We start from the raw sequence: 18,724 nt of genomic DNA, 5'->3' as shown, positions 1-18,724 counted from the left end.
TTCGTAGTCATAATAGAAGTTGTTACTTTCCTAATTGCAGTAGAAGTATTTATTTTCCTAGTTATATTAGGAAGTCTAGTTTATTTCCTAATTTTAGTCAGATTAAAATAAGACAATTATGCCATCTAATAATCGGTTAAGGAGATGTTATTGTTTGACGCGTTTTCAAGCATTAACCCGAGTTATAATCAATAGGTCTTGATTATAGTTCACCATTGTTCGAGTTATAGGTCTAACTCGAGCAAATATCCCATTGTTTCGATTTCTAGACAGATTTCGAAGCAAATATCCTTATTTCATTATTGTTCCTTATTCTTTCGTATCACCCTTCCACCATAACCAACCGTGGGCCATCTTCCCTACAACCACCCACTACGAGTTCCCCTCCGGCCAATGCGACACAACCACTCCCATCCACGCGCCTCCCTTCCGACCCATCCTCACACACTGCCATCGACCCCATTGTCGACTCCCACCCACCTATGTCGTCAACCACCATCAAATACCAAGCTAACAACCCTAAAACCCTAACTTAAATAAAATTAATTAAAACCCCATGGGAAAAGTATTAATTTGATTTGTACCAAAAAAATTTATTAATCAGATTGATTACTTGCGATTAATGAATCAAATACTTGTTGTGCATCCAAATTATCGTTCATGATTGAAGAAATTTGATCAAGCAAGATGTTGTGTTGTTAGGTTTCCAAATAATTAGGCTTGGAGCTTTTTTAGGCAGAGATAAGTAATGGAAAAGACTGCGTAAAAAGTATTAAAATGAGTAAAAAACGTAGTGCGAAAATAAATTACGCTATTGAAGCTAAACCTTTGACAAATTGAATCGGGTCATGACTCATGAGAACCGCGAGAATTGAATCGGGTCATGACTCATGAGAACCGCGAGTTAAGTAAATAGATAGAGTGAAAAGAAAAGAGACGAGGCAGTTTTCCCGGACAACGCAACCTCCGCCCTCTCTACTCCTCTCTCTATCCCCATTGTTTCCATTGTTTCCCTGCTTATAAAGTATAAACAACAGTGAGGGAGAGGAGAGACAAAATCCGATTGCGATTTAATTAGGTTTTACATTTGAATTAATTTAATCCAAATCTCTGATGGATTCCTCCACTTCATCTCTTCAATTCGACATCTTTCACATTTATCGTCTATATTCTGGTAATTTCTTTTTTTTTTTAACTTTATTTCATTCTTGATTTCATTTACTTCTTCTTCATCTTGGGTCATATCTTGTTTACTGTTGGGTTATTCGGAAACAGCCTTTTATATTACTAATAGGGCTACGCTGCGTACTTCCGACCCCTCTTACTCCGCAATTTGCAGTAGCAATAGAGGCACTGGACTAATGTTTCCTGATTCAGTCGCTCAATTTCGCTTCAGCTTCATGTGGTGAAATTTTGAAGGTCTCTAGGTTTAACTACATTTAGTAATTGTATTTGGGTGTTAGAACGCTGTTAGTGCGAGGGATACTTTTATCATAATAAGGATGAGGCACAGTGTTTACCTTACTTGCTATTGCTTGTTTAATTTTCGACGATAATATGGTCCTTCATTCACAATTGCATATGCATGTCGGTGTATGCAAAATTGCAGGACATGAATTTTCGCTTAGTTGGAGTTTGGACCTTAACTAGTTTTCAAACGTTGTCATTTTTTCCCTTTCTGCAAGATAGGATCATGAGGGTTACATTCACTCTTACAGTTTAACATACGAGTTTCACTATTTCATTGGTCCATCAAAGCCTCAGGTTTCTAGATATTTAAGTTTGATAGATACATGATTTCTCGACATACATGCGATTTCTAGTTTAGTATTGATTGGGAAAGATTGACGGGGAGTGATGTCTGCCACTGAGTGTGTCCTATCTTATCACATTCAAATGAGACACTTAACTAGATTTCTCGATCATAGAAAGATGAGAGGTAGCGGTCTCCTAGTTAAAATTCAAACTCCTTTAATTGAGAAATGGTAATCAATACTGATCATATAGATATTATAAATATTTACATTATGTTATACATATGCTGTATATAAAGTATAAACTATCTAAAGTGTTATGGGAATCAGGTATGTCTAGTGTTATTGATTTCATTTGTTCTCAACTAAAAGTTATTGTCTAAGTCGGTATCAGTTACTACTCTCACATTCTTAATCTCACCATTTCCTTTTTTGTGACCTCTATTTGCTTTGTCATGTCTACTCATATATCCTAATATCAGATATCATGAATAACCAATTTGGATTTATGTCTGGGAGATCGACTATGGATGCTATTTTTATCATGAGACAATTGATGGAACACCATCGGGACAAGAAGAAAGACCTAAGACCTACATATAGTTTTTATTGACTTGGAAAAGGCATATGATAGGGTACCGGGAGAAGTACTTTGGTGGGCTTTGGCGAGAAAGGGTGTCTCTTGAAAATATATTGACCTCATAAATGAGGGGGCTAGTGAAGTGTTCGCAGTAATGTTGGGAGAACGGAAGAATTTCCCATTACCATCGGGGTGCATCAAGGTTCCGTACTTAGTATCTTTTCTCTTTGCTATAGTTATGGATGAGGTGACACGGGATATTCAGGACGACATCCCTTGGTGTATGATGTTTGCTAATGATATTGTGATGATATTGTGTTGACTGATGAGACGAAAGAGGGGGTGGAGAGAAAGTTGGAATTGTGGAGACATACTTTGGAGACTCGTGGGTTTAGGCTAAGCAGGATTAAGAACGAGTATTTGAGGTGTCGGTTCAGTTCACTAACGTGGACGTGGCCGGGTCGAGATCGACAGAGGTGGGGAGTATTATTTTCGATAGGAATGTTGTTGAGGGGTCAGATTTCTTCAGATATCTAGGATCTATTATTCAAAAAGATGGGGAGTTAGAAGGAGATGTGACTCACAGAATTAAAGCGGGATGGTTGAAATGGAAGAGTGCTTCCGGGTTTTTATGCGATAAAGATATGCCCCAAAGATTAAAGGGAAAAGTTTATCGCACGCCTTTGCGGCTCTGAGTGTAGAGTGTAGTGTTGGGCTGTGAAACATTGTCACATTCAAAAGATGAGTGTGGTGGAGATGCGTATGTTGAGGTGGATGTACAGCCATACAAGAAAAGATTGATTAAGGAATGAGGTGATTAGGGAAAAGGTAAAAGTAGCGCCAATAGAGGACAAGATGATGGAAAATCGACTAAGATGGTTTGGCCATGTGAGAAGACCTATGGACGCACTAGTTAGGAGGCTGGAGAGTTGGGGAACGGAAAAGGTTCCTAGGGGTGGAGGGAGACCGAGACAGACATGGCTGAGAGTTATAGAGCACGATATGAGAGTTCTTGGGCTTGAGGAGAGAATGGTGACGGAGAGTGCACAATGGAGGGAAAGGATACATGTGAATTTTTAGTATTTGATGTTATTTGACATATTTAGTGTTTTTATTTAATTTTTAAAAAAATTATTTGTCCTTCTTGGATTTATTACACTTTTTTGCCAACAACTTTCTTATATATTTTACTTGGTTCACTTTTAAGGTATTTCGGACCCTTAAATTTTACTTAGATTTTCAAAAACGTTTTTAATCTTTTCTCGTTTTAAATTTTAAGTTTTTACAAAAGAAATTCGGACTTCGATTTTAAACCTCTAAGTTTACCTTAACTTTTGTATTATGTTTCACTCCCCTTTTGTTTTTCACTTTTCCTTTACTATTTTTTTCGCATTTTGAGGTGTGCGTTCTCCCATGAGCAATTTTAAAGGATGATTCATGTCAGCTAGCTGACCTCAAATCATATTGGGTACGGGTGTTGGACACGGGTACGGATCCGAGTGTCGGGTACTCCGAGGTTGGAAATTACATACACGGGGACACTGTCCATAAATGGACACTGGGACGGGGACACGGTTGATATTTACAAAAAAAAAAATATGTAATTTTCACACTGAAATCCAAAAATACTAATAATAATGTAATGTATAGATTTTTATTAAACTGAAAAAACGGACATCATAGTAAATTGTTCAAACAAGTAGCTGCCTAGTAGCAGCAAGCAAAAAGCAGGGATAATGTTGTCCATGTTTACAAACTATGTTCAGTTGATACTTGTATTGTTTATTTCAAGTTAACATCATTATTGAGAATATTATTAAGTCACTTTTATGTTTAATAGCTTGAGACCAAAGGTTATTTCTTAGTAGCAACTTTGTTGGGTGATTCTCTGTTTGTTGTAGTTTTCTGGTGAGAATGCACGGGTAGCTGTCCTTTTTTACATAAATGGTTCAATATGTGCTTTTTCTAACAATTCTCATGTGAAGTATTCCTGTCAAAGCACTCGTTAAATATTAAAACTTTTTTTTGCTTTATGCCCCTCTTCTAAGTTCCAGCGCTCATCTCATCTCCATTCCCTCGGGTGCTGTTAGCATTTCCTGATCATTATTTCCACCATTCAGCTCTGAACTACACCTTTTAACTCATTATGCAGAAATCAAGTCAGGGAAGGGCTATTCTTGCTGGGAAGCAGAAAATTCATACAGCAACGATTCAGAAAAGGCCAAATCCTCAAGAGAGACAATGTCACAGCTTTCCAAGATTGTGGACTCTAGCTTCAGTATGAGGTGAGATCTTATGCAAAATATCACACTGTTCGAGTCCAGGACTCCAGGTTAAATGATGTGTTTTTGGATCTGGCTGGGTTTTCTTCAACTAATGATTACTTAAAAAGTCTTTGGGTATGCTGTGTAATGAGGATACACGAAATGGCCAATTATATAGTATTGAATTGAAGTTATCATCTTAAGGTCAATGCTTTATAAAATATTGCTATTTAGTAAATTCTTTTATCATAATGTTATAACTTACGAGGAAATTATTACTAAAAGTGGCAAGCTCTTAGACCTCCTATAACTGCCATCATTCTATGTGCTTTGCATTACTAAATTGCTAGATACTTTCTTCATTTCACTGAGCTCCATGTTTCATTTTAGGGCATTCTTCATTGAGCCCATAATTCTTTTGCCAAACACTACCTAAAATTCCGTTCTTTTTGTCCAACAATAGTGATTTATAGCAACAAATTTTAAAAACTGGCATTGACTTAACAAGATCATGACCTCGGGGTTTATTTTTGACGAGTAATACTAATACTTTTCTTTTTCTCCATCAGATGGTATTAAAACTTAGAGAAAGATAAATATGGATGACAAAATTCGACGGTTATCTAATTTTGGGTAGAAATAGGAGGTAGGTACTTTCTGGAAAAGATAAAATGCTAAGTAGTTTCTTGCAAATAGAAATAAGTCAATGTCGGGAACTTAGCTTGTTTATCCGCACAAGGATTTTGACTTGTAATCAACAAATAGAGTTAAAAATTTTAGGCTAAAAGAAAAAACTTGAGGTAGTGCTTCATAGAGTGATCTAGTTTAGGTTTTTATTTGACACACCACTTTTTTTTAATGTAATATTGAAGCATTTTGCAGAAAAAATGACCCAAGATTCCTCATTGATGTTACCAAATGTTCATTCTGAGTCATGTGCAATGAAAAATGATCCCTGTGTTCGCTTGTAGTTATTCTCCTAAAACTTTCGGGCAAACAACAATCGGGCAAAATAAGTGAAATGTCTCATTGGATTTTCGTTTCCGTTTTCCTTTTATGTTGTGCTAGTTTGTTCTTCTTTTGACTCGATCTTAGGTATACCTAGCAAAGCCCACCGAACCTGAATGATCCAATTTTAAAAAGCTGACCTGAAATCGAAAATTTCCTAAATTACATAACCTAAATAAGACCCGAAACCTGAATTGACAATCGCACTTAATACGATCTGTATTATAATAAAGATCAATTGTCAAACACTGCCTTATCAATAACTGATTCACTAAAACACTCTTTTTTTAGTAAATTAGTAATTAGTAATAAAATCGCTCGACTCGGACTCGACCTGACCCGTTTACAAGGTTAGTCGTAGGTTCCGATCTTTTAGCCAGCCATAGGGCTAGTATTGGTTGCATATTTGTATCAGCCTCATATCAAAACTAAGCATTGGCCGTATGGGCTAATTTGGCAGCATTTATGTATCATAAAATTTGAGCTGAATTTGGTTTTAGTAAAGCTCGACAAGTTGTGTAAGATATTTAATACTGTGGTGCTACATTTTTGTTTTTGCAGAGTTTCAATTTTGGATGAACTACAAAAGCTGATGGCCAGCCTTAAAACAATGGTAGATAATACTTTTATATCTTAGTCCAAGGAGAAATAATGTGATATAATAATATAGTATGCTGGTGTATAGTGGTTCATATAGTTGATGATTATTATATTTATCTCAATATAACATTACGTTCATTTATATTGACAGGGGGACTTCTCTGAATTTTCTAAATTCTATGACTTTGTATTTTTCATGTGCCGTGAAAATGGTCAAAAGAACATCAGTGAGTATTATTCATTTTCCTTCTGTTATTTGAAGTCAATGCTTCAAAAAGACAACTTCCGAGGATAATTTGATTATATTTCTTCTTGTCAAGAGAATAAGAGCTCTCAGAAGCAGTTTTATGACGCCTACATTTTTTTTTGAGCCATATTAGCTGTAAGTAGGGCAATTGGTGCATGGAAGTTAACTCTTGCTGGAAGGTTTCGGCTACTTAATCAGTTTTGTGGATTTGTTGAGGTACACTTATGCTGCTTTTGGCCCCCCCCCACCCCACTCTCTCTCTCTCTCTCTCTCTCTCTCTCTCTCTCTCTCTCTCTCTCTCACAGAGAGATTCTGTTAGTAATCGATCACACACACACATGCACACCCAGATTCCATTTAGTGATTGTTGTCGCACACAATGAACAGATTCCATCTAGTTATCGTAACCTTCTTCCTATTTTCAGAAGTTTACATTAAGTAACTTTCTCCAATGGCTACCAATTTCAGGAGAACCATCGGTACAACATATCAGAAGATACTTGGCATCAAGTTTTAGCTTTTAGTCGGTGTGTACATGAAGACCTGGAGGGGTATGATCCTGAAGGTAGTGATTTCTGTAATGCTTCCATTTACCAAAATGAAGTGTCGTTGATGGGTCATGTTTGCCTTCTATCCTTTTGAATTTCTTTGTTATCGAAAATCTTACATTCAGACCCAGTTTCCTTCTCCTATACTACAGCTCGTTTTGTTGCTTCGCATAGGTGTTTCTCTGAAGCAAACTTTCTAATTGTCTCATTGGTTTGAGGTCAAGCGTGTATATATTTTAAGCTGCAAGAATCCCAACAGCTGGATGTGTTTATTTTTTTTTTTTGCATAACTTGATATGTATATAATGTTAATTTTGTATTATATAGTCCCTTGTGGAACAATAATTGTTTCAGCATTCCTTTGTTTGTTGTTGTTGTAGTCCCATGGCACCCGGCAAGTTGGCTGGTAGGTTCAGGGTAGCTGAAATGGCTTCAATATTTCTTTTCATTTCTCTCATAATTTAGGGCTTTAGATTGACAAACATTTTTGTTAATGAAAGAAGGCTGACATAATTTTATTGATGTTTACGCTGACATTACCTGGAATGCGGACAAGTCATTCTACCCATTTCATACTTCCAAAAGCTGTTGGTAAAGATGGAATTAGGCTGAAAAGAGTTCACTTTATGGAGTTACATATTCATAAAGTGTTATGAGGCTGAATATTTGAAAGGCAGGTGGGTGGGTAGGTGGGTTTGGAAAGAAGCGTTTTGGTGGTATGTAGGCCTCAAGACCTAAAAGTCTAAGAGAGAACCAATTTCACCAGATTAAGTTTCAGCTAACACACAAATGTAATATAATATTTGCATTATTGGTTGACAGGTGCTTGGCCCACATTAATTGATGACTTTGTCGAGCATATGTACAGGTATGAAGTCGATTTTCAATATTCTTTGTCAAAACTTCCTATGCATGACTGTCTATATTTTGCACTGAAAGAGCTGCACCACACCAAAACTTCTTATTCTCTGAACTGCCACAAAATACAAATACAAACAGTTAATATGTTTACCTGCTTTCTAGTTATTTGTCATTGCTAGAGGAGTTATCTTGCTTAATCCATCAATTATTTAATATAAGAATTTCAAGGGAAGGGCCATAAGAGCCTCAAAGTGACTGGGCATATAACACGTTCCCATTTTCTCCTTCCAGCTAAAAGCATGGCTTATTTGGAGTGTCGTTAGAGGCATTGGATTATTCAACGGGCATGCAGTAGGAACTTTAGTATACAGTTGGCATGAATATAGTGTGGGTCAGAAGGGCTTCTGGGTGTAGAGGAGATATTTGCGGGAGGATGTATTAAACTGGTTGGCGGTGAGTTGTATTTTAGTGTTGAATGACGGAAGGGTTAGATGTGTTTATGCGAAGATAGCGGCGATTGAAGGCTGAGGTGGTTGGAAAAGTGAGTAAACTAGTTTCCATAATTAGCCTACCCTTTCCCTTATCAATCGCTCAGTCCACATGCTTTTCATGATATATGTGAAAAAAGCATATGGGGCATTCCAAATAATTGGAGTGAATAGTTTTATTCTACTTGTATTGATCTGAATTCTATGATAGTTCTAGATAGCATTAGATATGTGCAAGGTTGCATATTCCCCCCTCCCTTCCTCTAATATTGACTTAAGGTTAGTTTAGGGGAAAAGAAGGTTAGGATGGCAAACATGTTGTGAAAGCTTGTGCAGAGCTGGAAGAGAGGCTCCCTGATGATATTATTTAGGGGTCGACATCCAATAATTAACAAGTATCCACGTTGAAGGTAGGGGACAAAGGGATTATGTTATTTTCAGAGGGAGAAGGAGAGGAGGAAGGGGGATACATCCATATTTGTTTTGAATGTACCCCCTGCCTCATTGAGGCACTAAGCAAAACGAGGGCTACCAGATTTGTAATACGACCCATTTGAATTCCTAATAGAATACTCAATTTGCTCAAAGTAGAGCATAATTCGGTTTAATAACAATTAAGCACCATAATTTGTCGTAGTTGTACGAATCGATTTGCGATTCAGTAGGTGATTGAGCGAATCCTGTAACCCAAGGCAAACAGCTAGGGCACCTCACGTGTGCTTCTGCATTGGGTGTAACTATTGAAGCGCACTAGTTTGAAAATTCAATATTTTGTTTCAATTTTTTAGCCCTTCCTATGTTTCATGTCAGCAATCCTTATATCTGTAAAATCTTTGTTGCTTGCAAAAAATTGTGCACTAAATGGTCATTAGGTGCGCTTGATATGGGATTGTGTTACAAACTGGGTCAATCATGAGCTCCATATCGAGACTTCTAGTTTCTGTGCTGATCGACGGAGCCTTTTATGTGATGCAAATGGGTCATCCGTAACCTTAATATCTGCAACTATCTTTTGTGTATCTGTCTTAGACATGTAATGGATGTGGTTCTTGTATATCAGTGCATGACCTGCATGTATCTTGAAAAATAATCAAGAAACATCAAGTTTTGATGATATCTTAGTACGACTAACCAGCCCAAACTTGTGAAGTTTTTGATTAGCATGGTTTTCTGTCGCCCATTTTCAATGTGAACATCAATCATATGAGCTCCTTCACGATTTTAGATTGATTTTGTATTGTCAGTTTTGTTTATAGTTATCTCTGACTTTTTCTTATTCTGTCGCATAGAATTACTGGATCTAATGACGGCAGTAGTCACAATCTCACCTGTCATTGTGGTGATCCTGAGGATGACTCCTCTGTATATGAAGAGCCTCTTCCAGGTAAATTGTTTGTTTCCAGTAACTTTAAACATTTACTACAAGGTTACAGACTGAAGTAGGGGAAATGTAATGCATTTGTGTGCAGCTTTATTTGATTTCTCTCCAGTATGGTTTATTTTTGTTCACATCTTTAACCTCCTATGCGGTAACATCCCTTGGTGTATGATGTTTGTTGATGATATTGTGTTGATTGATGAGACAAAGGAAGGATTTAAAAGGAAATTGGAATGTGGAAACATACTTTGGAGACTCGTTGGTTTAAGCTGAGTAAGAGTAAGAATGAGTATTTGGGGTGTAAGTTTAGTGAAGTGGGAACAAGAGAAGCAGGAAGTATCAATTTTGATGGAAAGGTTGTTCATGGATCAAATTCCTTTCAATAGTTAGGATCTATTATCTAAAAGACACTGAATTAGATGGGAATGTGACTCACAGAATTAATGCTGGGTGGTTGAAACTGAAATGGAAAAGTGACAATGGTTTTTTATGTGATAACCGTATGCCTCACTATAGACTAAAGGGTAAATTCTACCACACGACAATTACACCCGTACTATTACCGTAATAGGTTAGGTTGGGTAACATTATCATTTTGAGATTTGTTAAACACTTTACTTAAAACTCCTTATATAATCATCCTTTGTTTACTTTTAAGGTTTTCCGAACATGAATTTTTTGCTTGGCTAATTTGTATTTTATATCGAAATTTTAAAAACTAAAACCGAGCTTTTGATTTTTATACCTATAGGCTATATGTTTATCTTGACTTTTGTGTTGTGTTTTTATACGTTTTTCACTTTTTTTTTGTTTCTATCCCTTTGCATTTTGAGGTGTCCGATCATACAATAACGGTTCTAAAGGATGATTCATGTCAGCCGTCACCACATTTTGTGATTAAGGCTCTGATGTTGTTGTTATGCAGTAGTGATGAATGCAATAAGCATGAAGGGTGCTCCATCACCCTGTATATCTTAATGGCACAACTCGTATAAACCAAAAGTCAGCAAAATACAACTGGTATGAGGGGTCAGGACATGGAAATTGTTTGGATCAGATCATGTATCTGTAACTTTAGGATATAATTTTCATGGTTATGGGCTGAATTTTAAAGTAAAATTTGGCTCTGATGTGTGCTCAGCCTTAACATTAGTCGTTTTGGGGGCTAAAATTTCATTTATAATTTCCTTTTTAGGCCATTCCAAATTTCCAATAATTGTTTTTGTCTCTGTTTTTGGCAATTTGACGTAGAAATGACCAAAATGCCCATATTTTCTTTCTGTGATTTTCTTTTGCTCATCATTCCATGTCTTGTTGGCTCAATTAAACCCTCATTTTTTTTTCATGTTATTGAAATAGTTCGCCTATTCAAAATTCCACTACCCAAATTGCATGCATTCTTCTAAATTGCTCTTTCAAAACCGAGTGTAAGCAATCAAATGAAATCGATGGAGTGATAAATTGAAGATATTGTTTTTTGTTTGTTGGTTCTGAATTTCTTCCTGGCATTTAGATCTTTATATTGCTTTAACTTTGTTGCAGGATTGAAAGAGCTGCCTGGTTTTAAGAGGAAGTATCGTGATGATCTCCAAGGAATTGGCATATCAATCAACAGCTCTCTACCGTCAGATGTCATAAACTCCATCGTCAACTTGAAACGAAGAAAGCAGCAATCACAGCGTAAATATGTGAGAGGCGGGGAAGGAAATGCTTCAAATGAAGAGTTGACCACCGTAAAAGTTAACAGTCCATTATTTTCATCGAAATCACCTTGTGCTGTGGAAGGGTGCCTCTCTAAGGGCTTTTCTGGACTTTTCTCAGCACCTCGATTGAGGAATTAGAATCAGATGCTAACATACTGTAGTGCATAGTTATCATATACGAGCCATATTTTTACTGTTACTTTCAGGCTATCAAATGAGCTTTCTGGGTTACTCTTTATAAGGATTTATTGTACCGATTGGCAAGAAAATAAAGTGTCCCAATTTGACCCCGTGTTTGCCCCGTTGATAAGCTGGTGTTAAATCTGATTTGATTATTTGGAAGCTGCTGCAATGACAAGGGTCTGAGACTTCTTTATTATTATTATTATTATTATTATTATTATTATTATTTTGGATAAAGTAAGAAAACTAGGTTGATCTTCTAGTGTAGAACCAACCTAGATCATCCTTTCGTCCTTTCGGATGAGCGAGGTCAGTTGAAACCACCGACTTTAAAACCACTTTGAAAGAGTCTGACAAGAGTGTCCAATAGAGGTCATAAAGTCGGCAACTTTGTTAGCATTGCGAAAGTAATGTTTAATTGCCACTTGTTCAAAGAAATGTAGGTCTAATTTTACGTCTTTAATAACACTTCAAATTTCCCACAAAATTTGCCAAGTTGTATGAATTGCATTGGTAACACAAAAAATTTCACCTTCTATTATCAATTTTGAAATTCTTAAAGATTTAGCCGTAAGAATACCTTCTTTTAATACAAGAGCTTCTCATTTCTTTATTATTGTTAAATTTCTTTTTGAGGAGCAGGAAAGACGGAGTCAGAGAAATTTCTTGGCGATGATAACGTTTATCAAAACTTTTAAAGTAATGCTACAACCACTATTTCTTCGGCTTTTTATCGTCACAATTCCCAACTTCTCATGCCATCTTATTTTCCACATACAATACAAATGGTGGTGATTTTCACAGTACGCATTGTACCCCTTTCATTAACCACTTTCATTTTACCTTTTATTTCTCTCTATTTTTTCCTTCTTAATCCCCATCTCCTTCCACCACCAACTTTGACCACCCTCCCCCACTCTCCACCGCCAGGCACCACCGACGTCCGAACCCATTAGGCATCGCCGGCTGCTGGACCATCTACCACCACCACCACTATCCCCGCTTCCTCTCCTCGTCCGTTGTCTCCTAATTCCAGCCATCCTCGTCCTCTCTTTCTCCCGCCCCATCGTCGTCGCCGTCGCCGGCCACATTCCTTCTCCCACCACTCTTGACGGCGACACGAGTCACAGCCCTTGTCGTCCCTAACGCCAGGCAGCTACCATTCCTCTACCATCAATTATCACAAAATTTGATTAATTGCTACACAAACCCGAAGCTAACTAAAAACCATACAAAATGGAAGAAAAAACGGAATTTGATTAAAATTATTGCAATTAATGTATTGATATTTGTTCTATAATTAAATTATCATCCATAATTGAAGAATTTGTCTATTTTGAGAAACGTTAGGCTATGAATAGAGAGAATTAGGTTAGTGTCTTTTTTCAACAGGGGTAGCAAATGAAAATAGAATAGAAGACAAAATATACTACGAATACAAATCATTTATTTTTAAGTTGTTTCAAAGTCAATTAAATAGTTTATGCAAATGTACTAATTTCTACTTTTTAGGCTAAAAAATCCAAATATGCAAGAATATATTTCAAAAATGAGCAATTTTAAACCATAGGATGAAGAATTTTTTTTGTTTTTTTTGTGGAAGGTAAGAATATATTGATATCAATAAAAGAATACATCCCAGAGATGAGTTCATAACAAGTATACTATCTAAAGGCAAAAAAAGTATACAATGTATAAGACTTCTCATCTAGTTTGAAATATTCTGTATCCATTCACTATCCCTACCAGAGTAGTTACGACTCCAGAATCTATTAAGGGCTGATTGTATCACTTGATGCACGACTGTTTTTGGTTGACGAACATGATGCTCAAGCCTAGCCTTGTTTCTGACCTGCCAAATGAAATAATTAAGCAATACCCACAGGACAAGCACACACCACTCTTCTGATCAAAAGGCTCCTCATTCATGTATTATTACTCCATTGGATGAGAAGTTTAGGGGAAAAACTCACCTGCAAACGTTGTTGTAACAGAGAGACACACAAGTTGCTGAAAGAAGAGTGATAAAATAAGTGAGCATGTGATTCATCATCACTACCACATAAGAAACAAGAGGGGTCGTGAGGGATCCCCATAGCCATTAATCTATCCTTGGTGAGGAATCTTTTGTGTTGAATAACCCATAAAATAAAGGACCATTTAGGAATATTGAGTGAGCTCCAGCACACAAATAATATGACTCATATTTGCACACATTTAGTCCCCGAACTAGCCTCGTTCCTATGCTTTCTTACTTATATTAGGGTCGTTTCTATCTTTAGCTTCATACTTTACATATTCTTTGAGGTTTTATGCCCTTGGTAGGGAAGGAGCGCTAGCCTTGCGTGCATGGAGCAAAAACGGGGCTAAATTGATCGCATTTAACGACCAAGCATCAAACGGGAGACCGATACTAAAGGCCTAAGTAGATAGAACGAGTAGAACGAGTAGAACGGGTAATGATGAAGATCCCCACGACCCTCAATGATCCCCACGGATCTTGAGGCAATCAAAGAAGAGGAAACTTTGCTAACCCATAATCCGGGCGTCCTGAGAGCAGCCCGAGCGACCTGAAGATCAGCCCGACCGTCCTAAAGCACAACCCGGGTGTCCCGATACTAAACCCGAGCGTCCCACAAGCAGGACGGGCGGTTCCCTATGTAGCACGAGCATCTAACGTAGTGAGGTCGTGAGGCTCCTTGAGGACTTGCAAGGCGTTAATCTTATTCTTAGGGAGTTAATCGTCATTTAAGCCCTTAGTTACCCTAATATTTGTACTTAGTATAAATACTCCATGGTATTAGAAGATTAGAAGGAGGTCAGAAGATTAGATTAGAATCAATTAGCTTAATTATATCTTAATCTTTTCCTAATTATTGTTCAAGAACTTTAGATCTAGTTGGGTAATTTGAAGATTATATTGAGATTATTGAAGAATTGACAACTCTTCATCATCAATCAAGTTTCCTTCTATTATTCTTTGCATTCTATTCATCCTAAGTTGGTACCATTTCCTTACTCTTTATTTAATCCTTGCTTAGTATCTTGCTCTTCTATCATGTTCAAGTTTGTTAATATGTTTGACATTTTTATTAGCATGCTTTCTATGATCATGAGTGAGTAGTCTCTTAACTAGGGTTAATGGGGGATTAGGGGAATCAATCATGGGGAAGGTCTTTGCTTAATAAGTCCATAAGATTGCTTGCTTGTTGTAGTTTCAACTTATGCATTTGTCATGTTTGATTGACAACCTAGCATGAATCTTTTATCCATTCAACAAGGCTTGTAAGATATAAACCAACTCAAGACTTGTTAGACCTTGCATTTTAGTTGACTAGGAAGGACTAAGTCAATTGTAGGTGTTGTACAGTCTTGACCGACTCGGCTCCGAGACCTAAGTTTGCCTAGGTATAGTAAGGCCTTCACCAACTTGATTCCACTAAAACAATAACTTGCTTGCATCTATAAAACTTGTTTTTGTGATCTTTCCATGATTCCCTTTTGACCCCATGACACCCTAGTGCCTTTTATCAATTGTTTACATTCCCATTTACTTTACTTTGCTTGCTTTGACTACTTTTACTTGTCTAGTAGTTTAGATAACCATCTCAACCCAAACTAAATTGTGATACCCTAAGATATAGCTAATTGCATTCGGTAACTTAATCCAATACCCGTCCCTTGGGATCCGACCTCTACTTACCGCTCTACTAAGGGTAGTTTGTCGAGACTATAAATATTGTTTGAGGGCATACAACGACACGCACCATCAAAATGGCGCCGTTGCCGGGGACGATGTTCAATTGAGATGTTATTTGTTGCTTTTAGTTGTGTCTTTCTTTGCCTTGGGGAAGGGCATTTCCTCAAGGTATTTCTCACCTTTTTCTCTTAGTTTAAATTGCAAGATGGACCTTATAGATTTTTGCGTAGAGGACCATGCAAATTCTACTATCTTCAAATACCCTTTGGAAGCATTGGAGGCCTTGGAAGTAAGTAAGGCCAACGTTAAACAAAGAGCTCACCTTTCAACGTTGCATGATGAGTGTCTTTTTCGATTACTTAGAAACCACAATGGAGGTTTTTATGGATGATTTTAGTGTTTATGGGAAAGACTTTGATTCGTGTTTGCACAATTTATCTCTTGTCTTACAAAAGTGTGAAGATGTTAGTCTTGTGTTAAATTGGGAAAAGTGTCATTTCATGGTCAATGAAGGTATTGTATTGGGTCATTTGATTACGGAAAAGGGCATCGAGGTTAACAAAGCCAAAGTTGAAGTGATAGAGAAATTACCGCCACCTGTGAATGTCAAAGGGGTGCGGAGTTTTCTCGGTCATGCGGGGTTTTACCGACCATTCATAAAAGATTTTTCTAAAATTGAAAAACCCCCCACTCAACTTTTGCTTAAGGATGTCCCGTTCCAATTTACTCATGAGTGTGTTGAAGCTTTTGATAGGACCAAGGAAGCTCTAATTTCGGCACTAATCAATCAACCCCCAAATTGGGAGTTACCTTTTGAGATAATGTGTGATTGATGGGGTGATGTCGTCGCTCATCCAATCAAACACATTTATAAAACTCAACATACAACTAGCTAGTGGTAAGTCGAGGTCGATCCATGGGACGATGGTTACTCAAATTATTCAATCTAATTATGGTTATGCTTGGGGTTGTCACAATTATAATGGGTTGATGATTCTAAGTTAATAAAGGCAATAAACAAGAAACAAAAGGAAAGATGTAAACAATTGATTAAAAAGCACTAGGGTGTCATGGGATTATAGGGGAATCATGGGATATGATCATACAAACATGTTCTCAAATTATAAGCAAGCAATTATTGTTGTGATGGATTGAGTTGGGTTATATCTTACAATCCTAGGAAAGTTTGGGTCCCGGAGCCGAATCGATTAGATTGTACAACACCTACAAGTCGACTTAATCTTCCCTACTCAACAACATGCATGGTCTAATGAGACTCGAGTTGGGTTATGTCTTACAAGTCTCATTGAAAAGATAGGAGATGATAGTAAATGCAAGGATTCATAGGCTTAGCATTTCATCAAACATAACATGTGCATGAGTTGAGATCAAAACAAGCAAGCAAATAAAACATGAAAGCATATTAATTTAAGCATGAATCATTCCCCATGTTGGTTTCCCCTAATCACCCATTAACCCTAGCTAAGAGACTACTCACTTATCATCATATTGAACATGCTAGCAAGGTTGTCAATCATACTAACAAAGTGAAACATGATGAACAAATAAAAGTAATTAGCAATAATTAAAAAGAGATTAAGAGATTATACCTACTAATGATTCCAATAACAAAGCAAGAATAATAGAAGAACTTGATGATTGATGGAAGGTTGTCAATCTCCCAATAAACCCAATAATCTTCTAATTACCCAATAATAAACTTGAATTCCTCAATAATAAACTTGAACAATGATTAAAGGAAAGATTAATGTATATTTTGTGGAAAGATTAAATGATAATCTATTCTAATCTACTACTAATCTAATCTAAGGAAAGATTGATTCCCCCTAATGAAAACTTGATGGTTTGATTATTACAAATGGGGTATTTATAGTGGAAATTAGGGAGGATGCATTAGGGTTAACTAAGGGCTAAACTAGTAATTACACTTTTTAAGTTGAGCAAGGAGACTCCGGGATTCTCCGAGAGAAGGGCTTCTCTTATCGTTGCTTGAAGGATGAAAATCTCGTGATGTGAAGAAATCTGGGCGTCCAAGGGTGAAGACGGGCTGATTTGTAGTTCACGTAGCAAGGAAAATCCCCCTGTCCAGGAATACGCCCGTCCCGAGCGAAATCCGAGCGTCCTGAGCTTCAACCCGAGCGGGTTGAAATCGACCCGAGCGGGTTCACAGTATCCCGCTCCAGATAGACTTGACCCGCGCGGGTTGAGCTGCTATTCCCTTTCTTTTTGCTTTTAAGCCTAAGATTCCTCCAAATACTCTTTATTTATTCTTCCTTGGTCATCATTCTTGCTTTCTCTTCATACTTAGTCCATCAAATATCGTCAATTAAGCTTCCAAATATGCACGAAAGACGGGAATTTCCGCCTTATTATCTTCTTTCCTACAAAACATGTAAAATGCACTAGGAAAGCAAATAGGAAGGATTTGACGGATAAAATGGTCATGAAATGTTATAAAAGTATGCAAAATAGGCTCAATTAGGGGACTAAATGTGCGCAAATAATGTTCACATCAAATATCCCCAAACCGAACCTTTACTCGTCCCGAGTAAAGAGGTGACAAAAACTAGACCTTTATTTAAACTAACCTAATAATATAGCCGATATGAGACAATTAGCGGGTCTCACTCCGCCCCTTCAACTCACAACAAGACAACCATGAGGTAGGATGCCTTCTTGCAAGGCAAGGTGGGTCTTGCCAAAATGGCGACACATCCAAACTTTAAGCACACAAAAACACATAATGGATGCATCTACAAAAAGAATAGCCACTTTCCTCATCTAAGTGGCGGAAATTATCTACAAGGGAAGCAATTCAAGGGTACACAATCCTTCATAGATGCAATTTGTTCAAACTACTAAGCCTAGAAGGATACCAATAAATCACCTCCAAAAGGTGTCAAGCTAGGGTACCTTTGTCCTCAATCGTTAAATGCTTTTGTCAAGAGTAGACTCCCTATGGTGTTAGAAACACTGGAGGATCGCGGAATTCCCCCTCTTGCCTAAACAAGAAGAAGGGTCGTCCCCTCTCTACCATGCACAAAAATGGATATGATGGATAAAGGGATCAATAGATATTTGAGTTTCACTTTGGGAGTTTGCTTTTGTTTTTGTTTTTCCCCCCAATTTCTTGTGGTATTTGACATTTGAGAACACTTTCTTTGCCATTTCTTTTTGATTTTTGGCATTTCAATACTTGACAACTTTTTGCATTTCTTTTTGAACATTTTCAAAGTCACCCCAATTAGTAACGAGGGTGCCTTGTATTTGAAGCTTTAGGAGTTCTATTTTTGCTCCTCTTTTCTTTTGATGCATTTTTGCAAACTTTCTTTCACTTTTCATTTCATTGAACTCAAATTGATTTCTTTTTGTTTTGTGCCCATTCCCTT

At 37.2% G+C, this 18,724-nt stretch overlaps 1 protein-coding gene and 1 long non-coding RNA gene across 2 annotated transcripts; one reads left to right on the top strand and one right to left on the bottom strand.

Annotated features, from left to right (window-relative positions):
- Positions 1 to 890: 890 nt before the first annotated feature.
- Positions 891 to 11,757, top strand: LOC141611832 (defective in cullin neddylation protein AAR3). Its single transcript, XM_074430470.1, has 9 exons — positions 891 to 1,174; positions 4,487 to 4,619; positions 6,168 to 6,219; positions 6,358 to 6,433; positions 6,587 to 6,669; positions 6,922 to 7,018; positions 7,824 to 7,869; positions 9,640 to 9,734; positions 11,271 to 11,757. Exons 1-9 carry the CDS (start codon positions 1,114 to 1,116, stop codon positions 11,567 to 11,569), a joined length of 942 nt encoding a protein of 313 aa, XP_074286571.1. The 5' UTR covers positions 891 to 1,113; the 3' UTR covers positions 11,570 to 11,757.
- Positions 11,758 to 12,128: 371 nt separating this feature from the next.
- Positions 12,129 to 14,320, bottom strand: LOC141614999 (uncharacterized). Its single transcript, XR_012529532.1, has 3 exons — positions 13,588 to 14,320; positions 13,361 to 13,466; positions 12,129 to 12,781 (listed from the first exon to the last, which is right to left on the bottom strand). It is a non-coding gene; the product is annotated as an uncharacterized LOC141614999 (long non-coding RNA).
- Positions 14,321 to 18,724: the final 4,404 nt, after the last annotated feature.

Source organism: Silene latifolia, chromosome 11 (genome assembly GCF_048544455.1).
Source record: "Silene latifolia isolate original U9 population chromosome 11, ASM4854445v1, whole genome shotgun sequence".
NCBI classification, from domain to species: domain Eukaryota; kingdom Viridiplantae; phylum Streptophyta; class Magnoliopsida; order Caryophyllales; family Caryophyllaceae; genus Silene; species Silene latifolia.
This window is presented reverse-complemented; position numbering and strand designations above follow the sequence as displayed.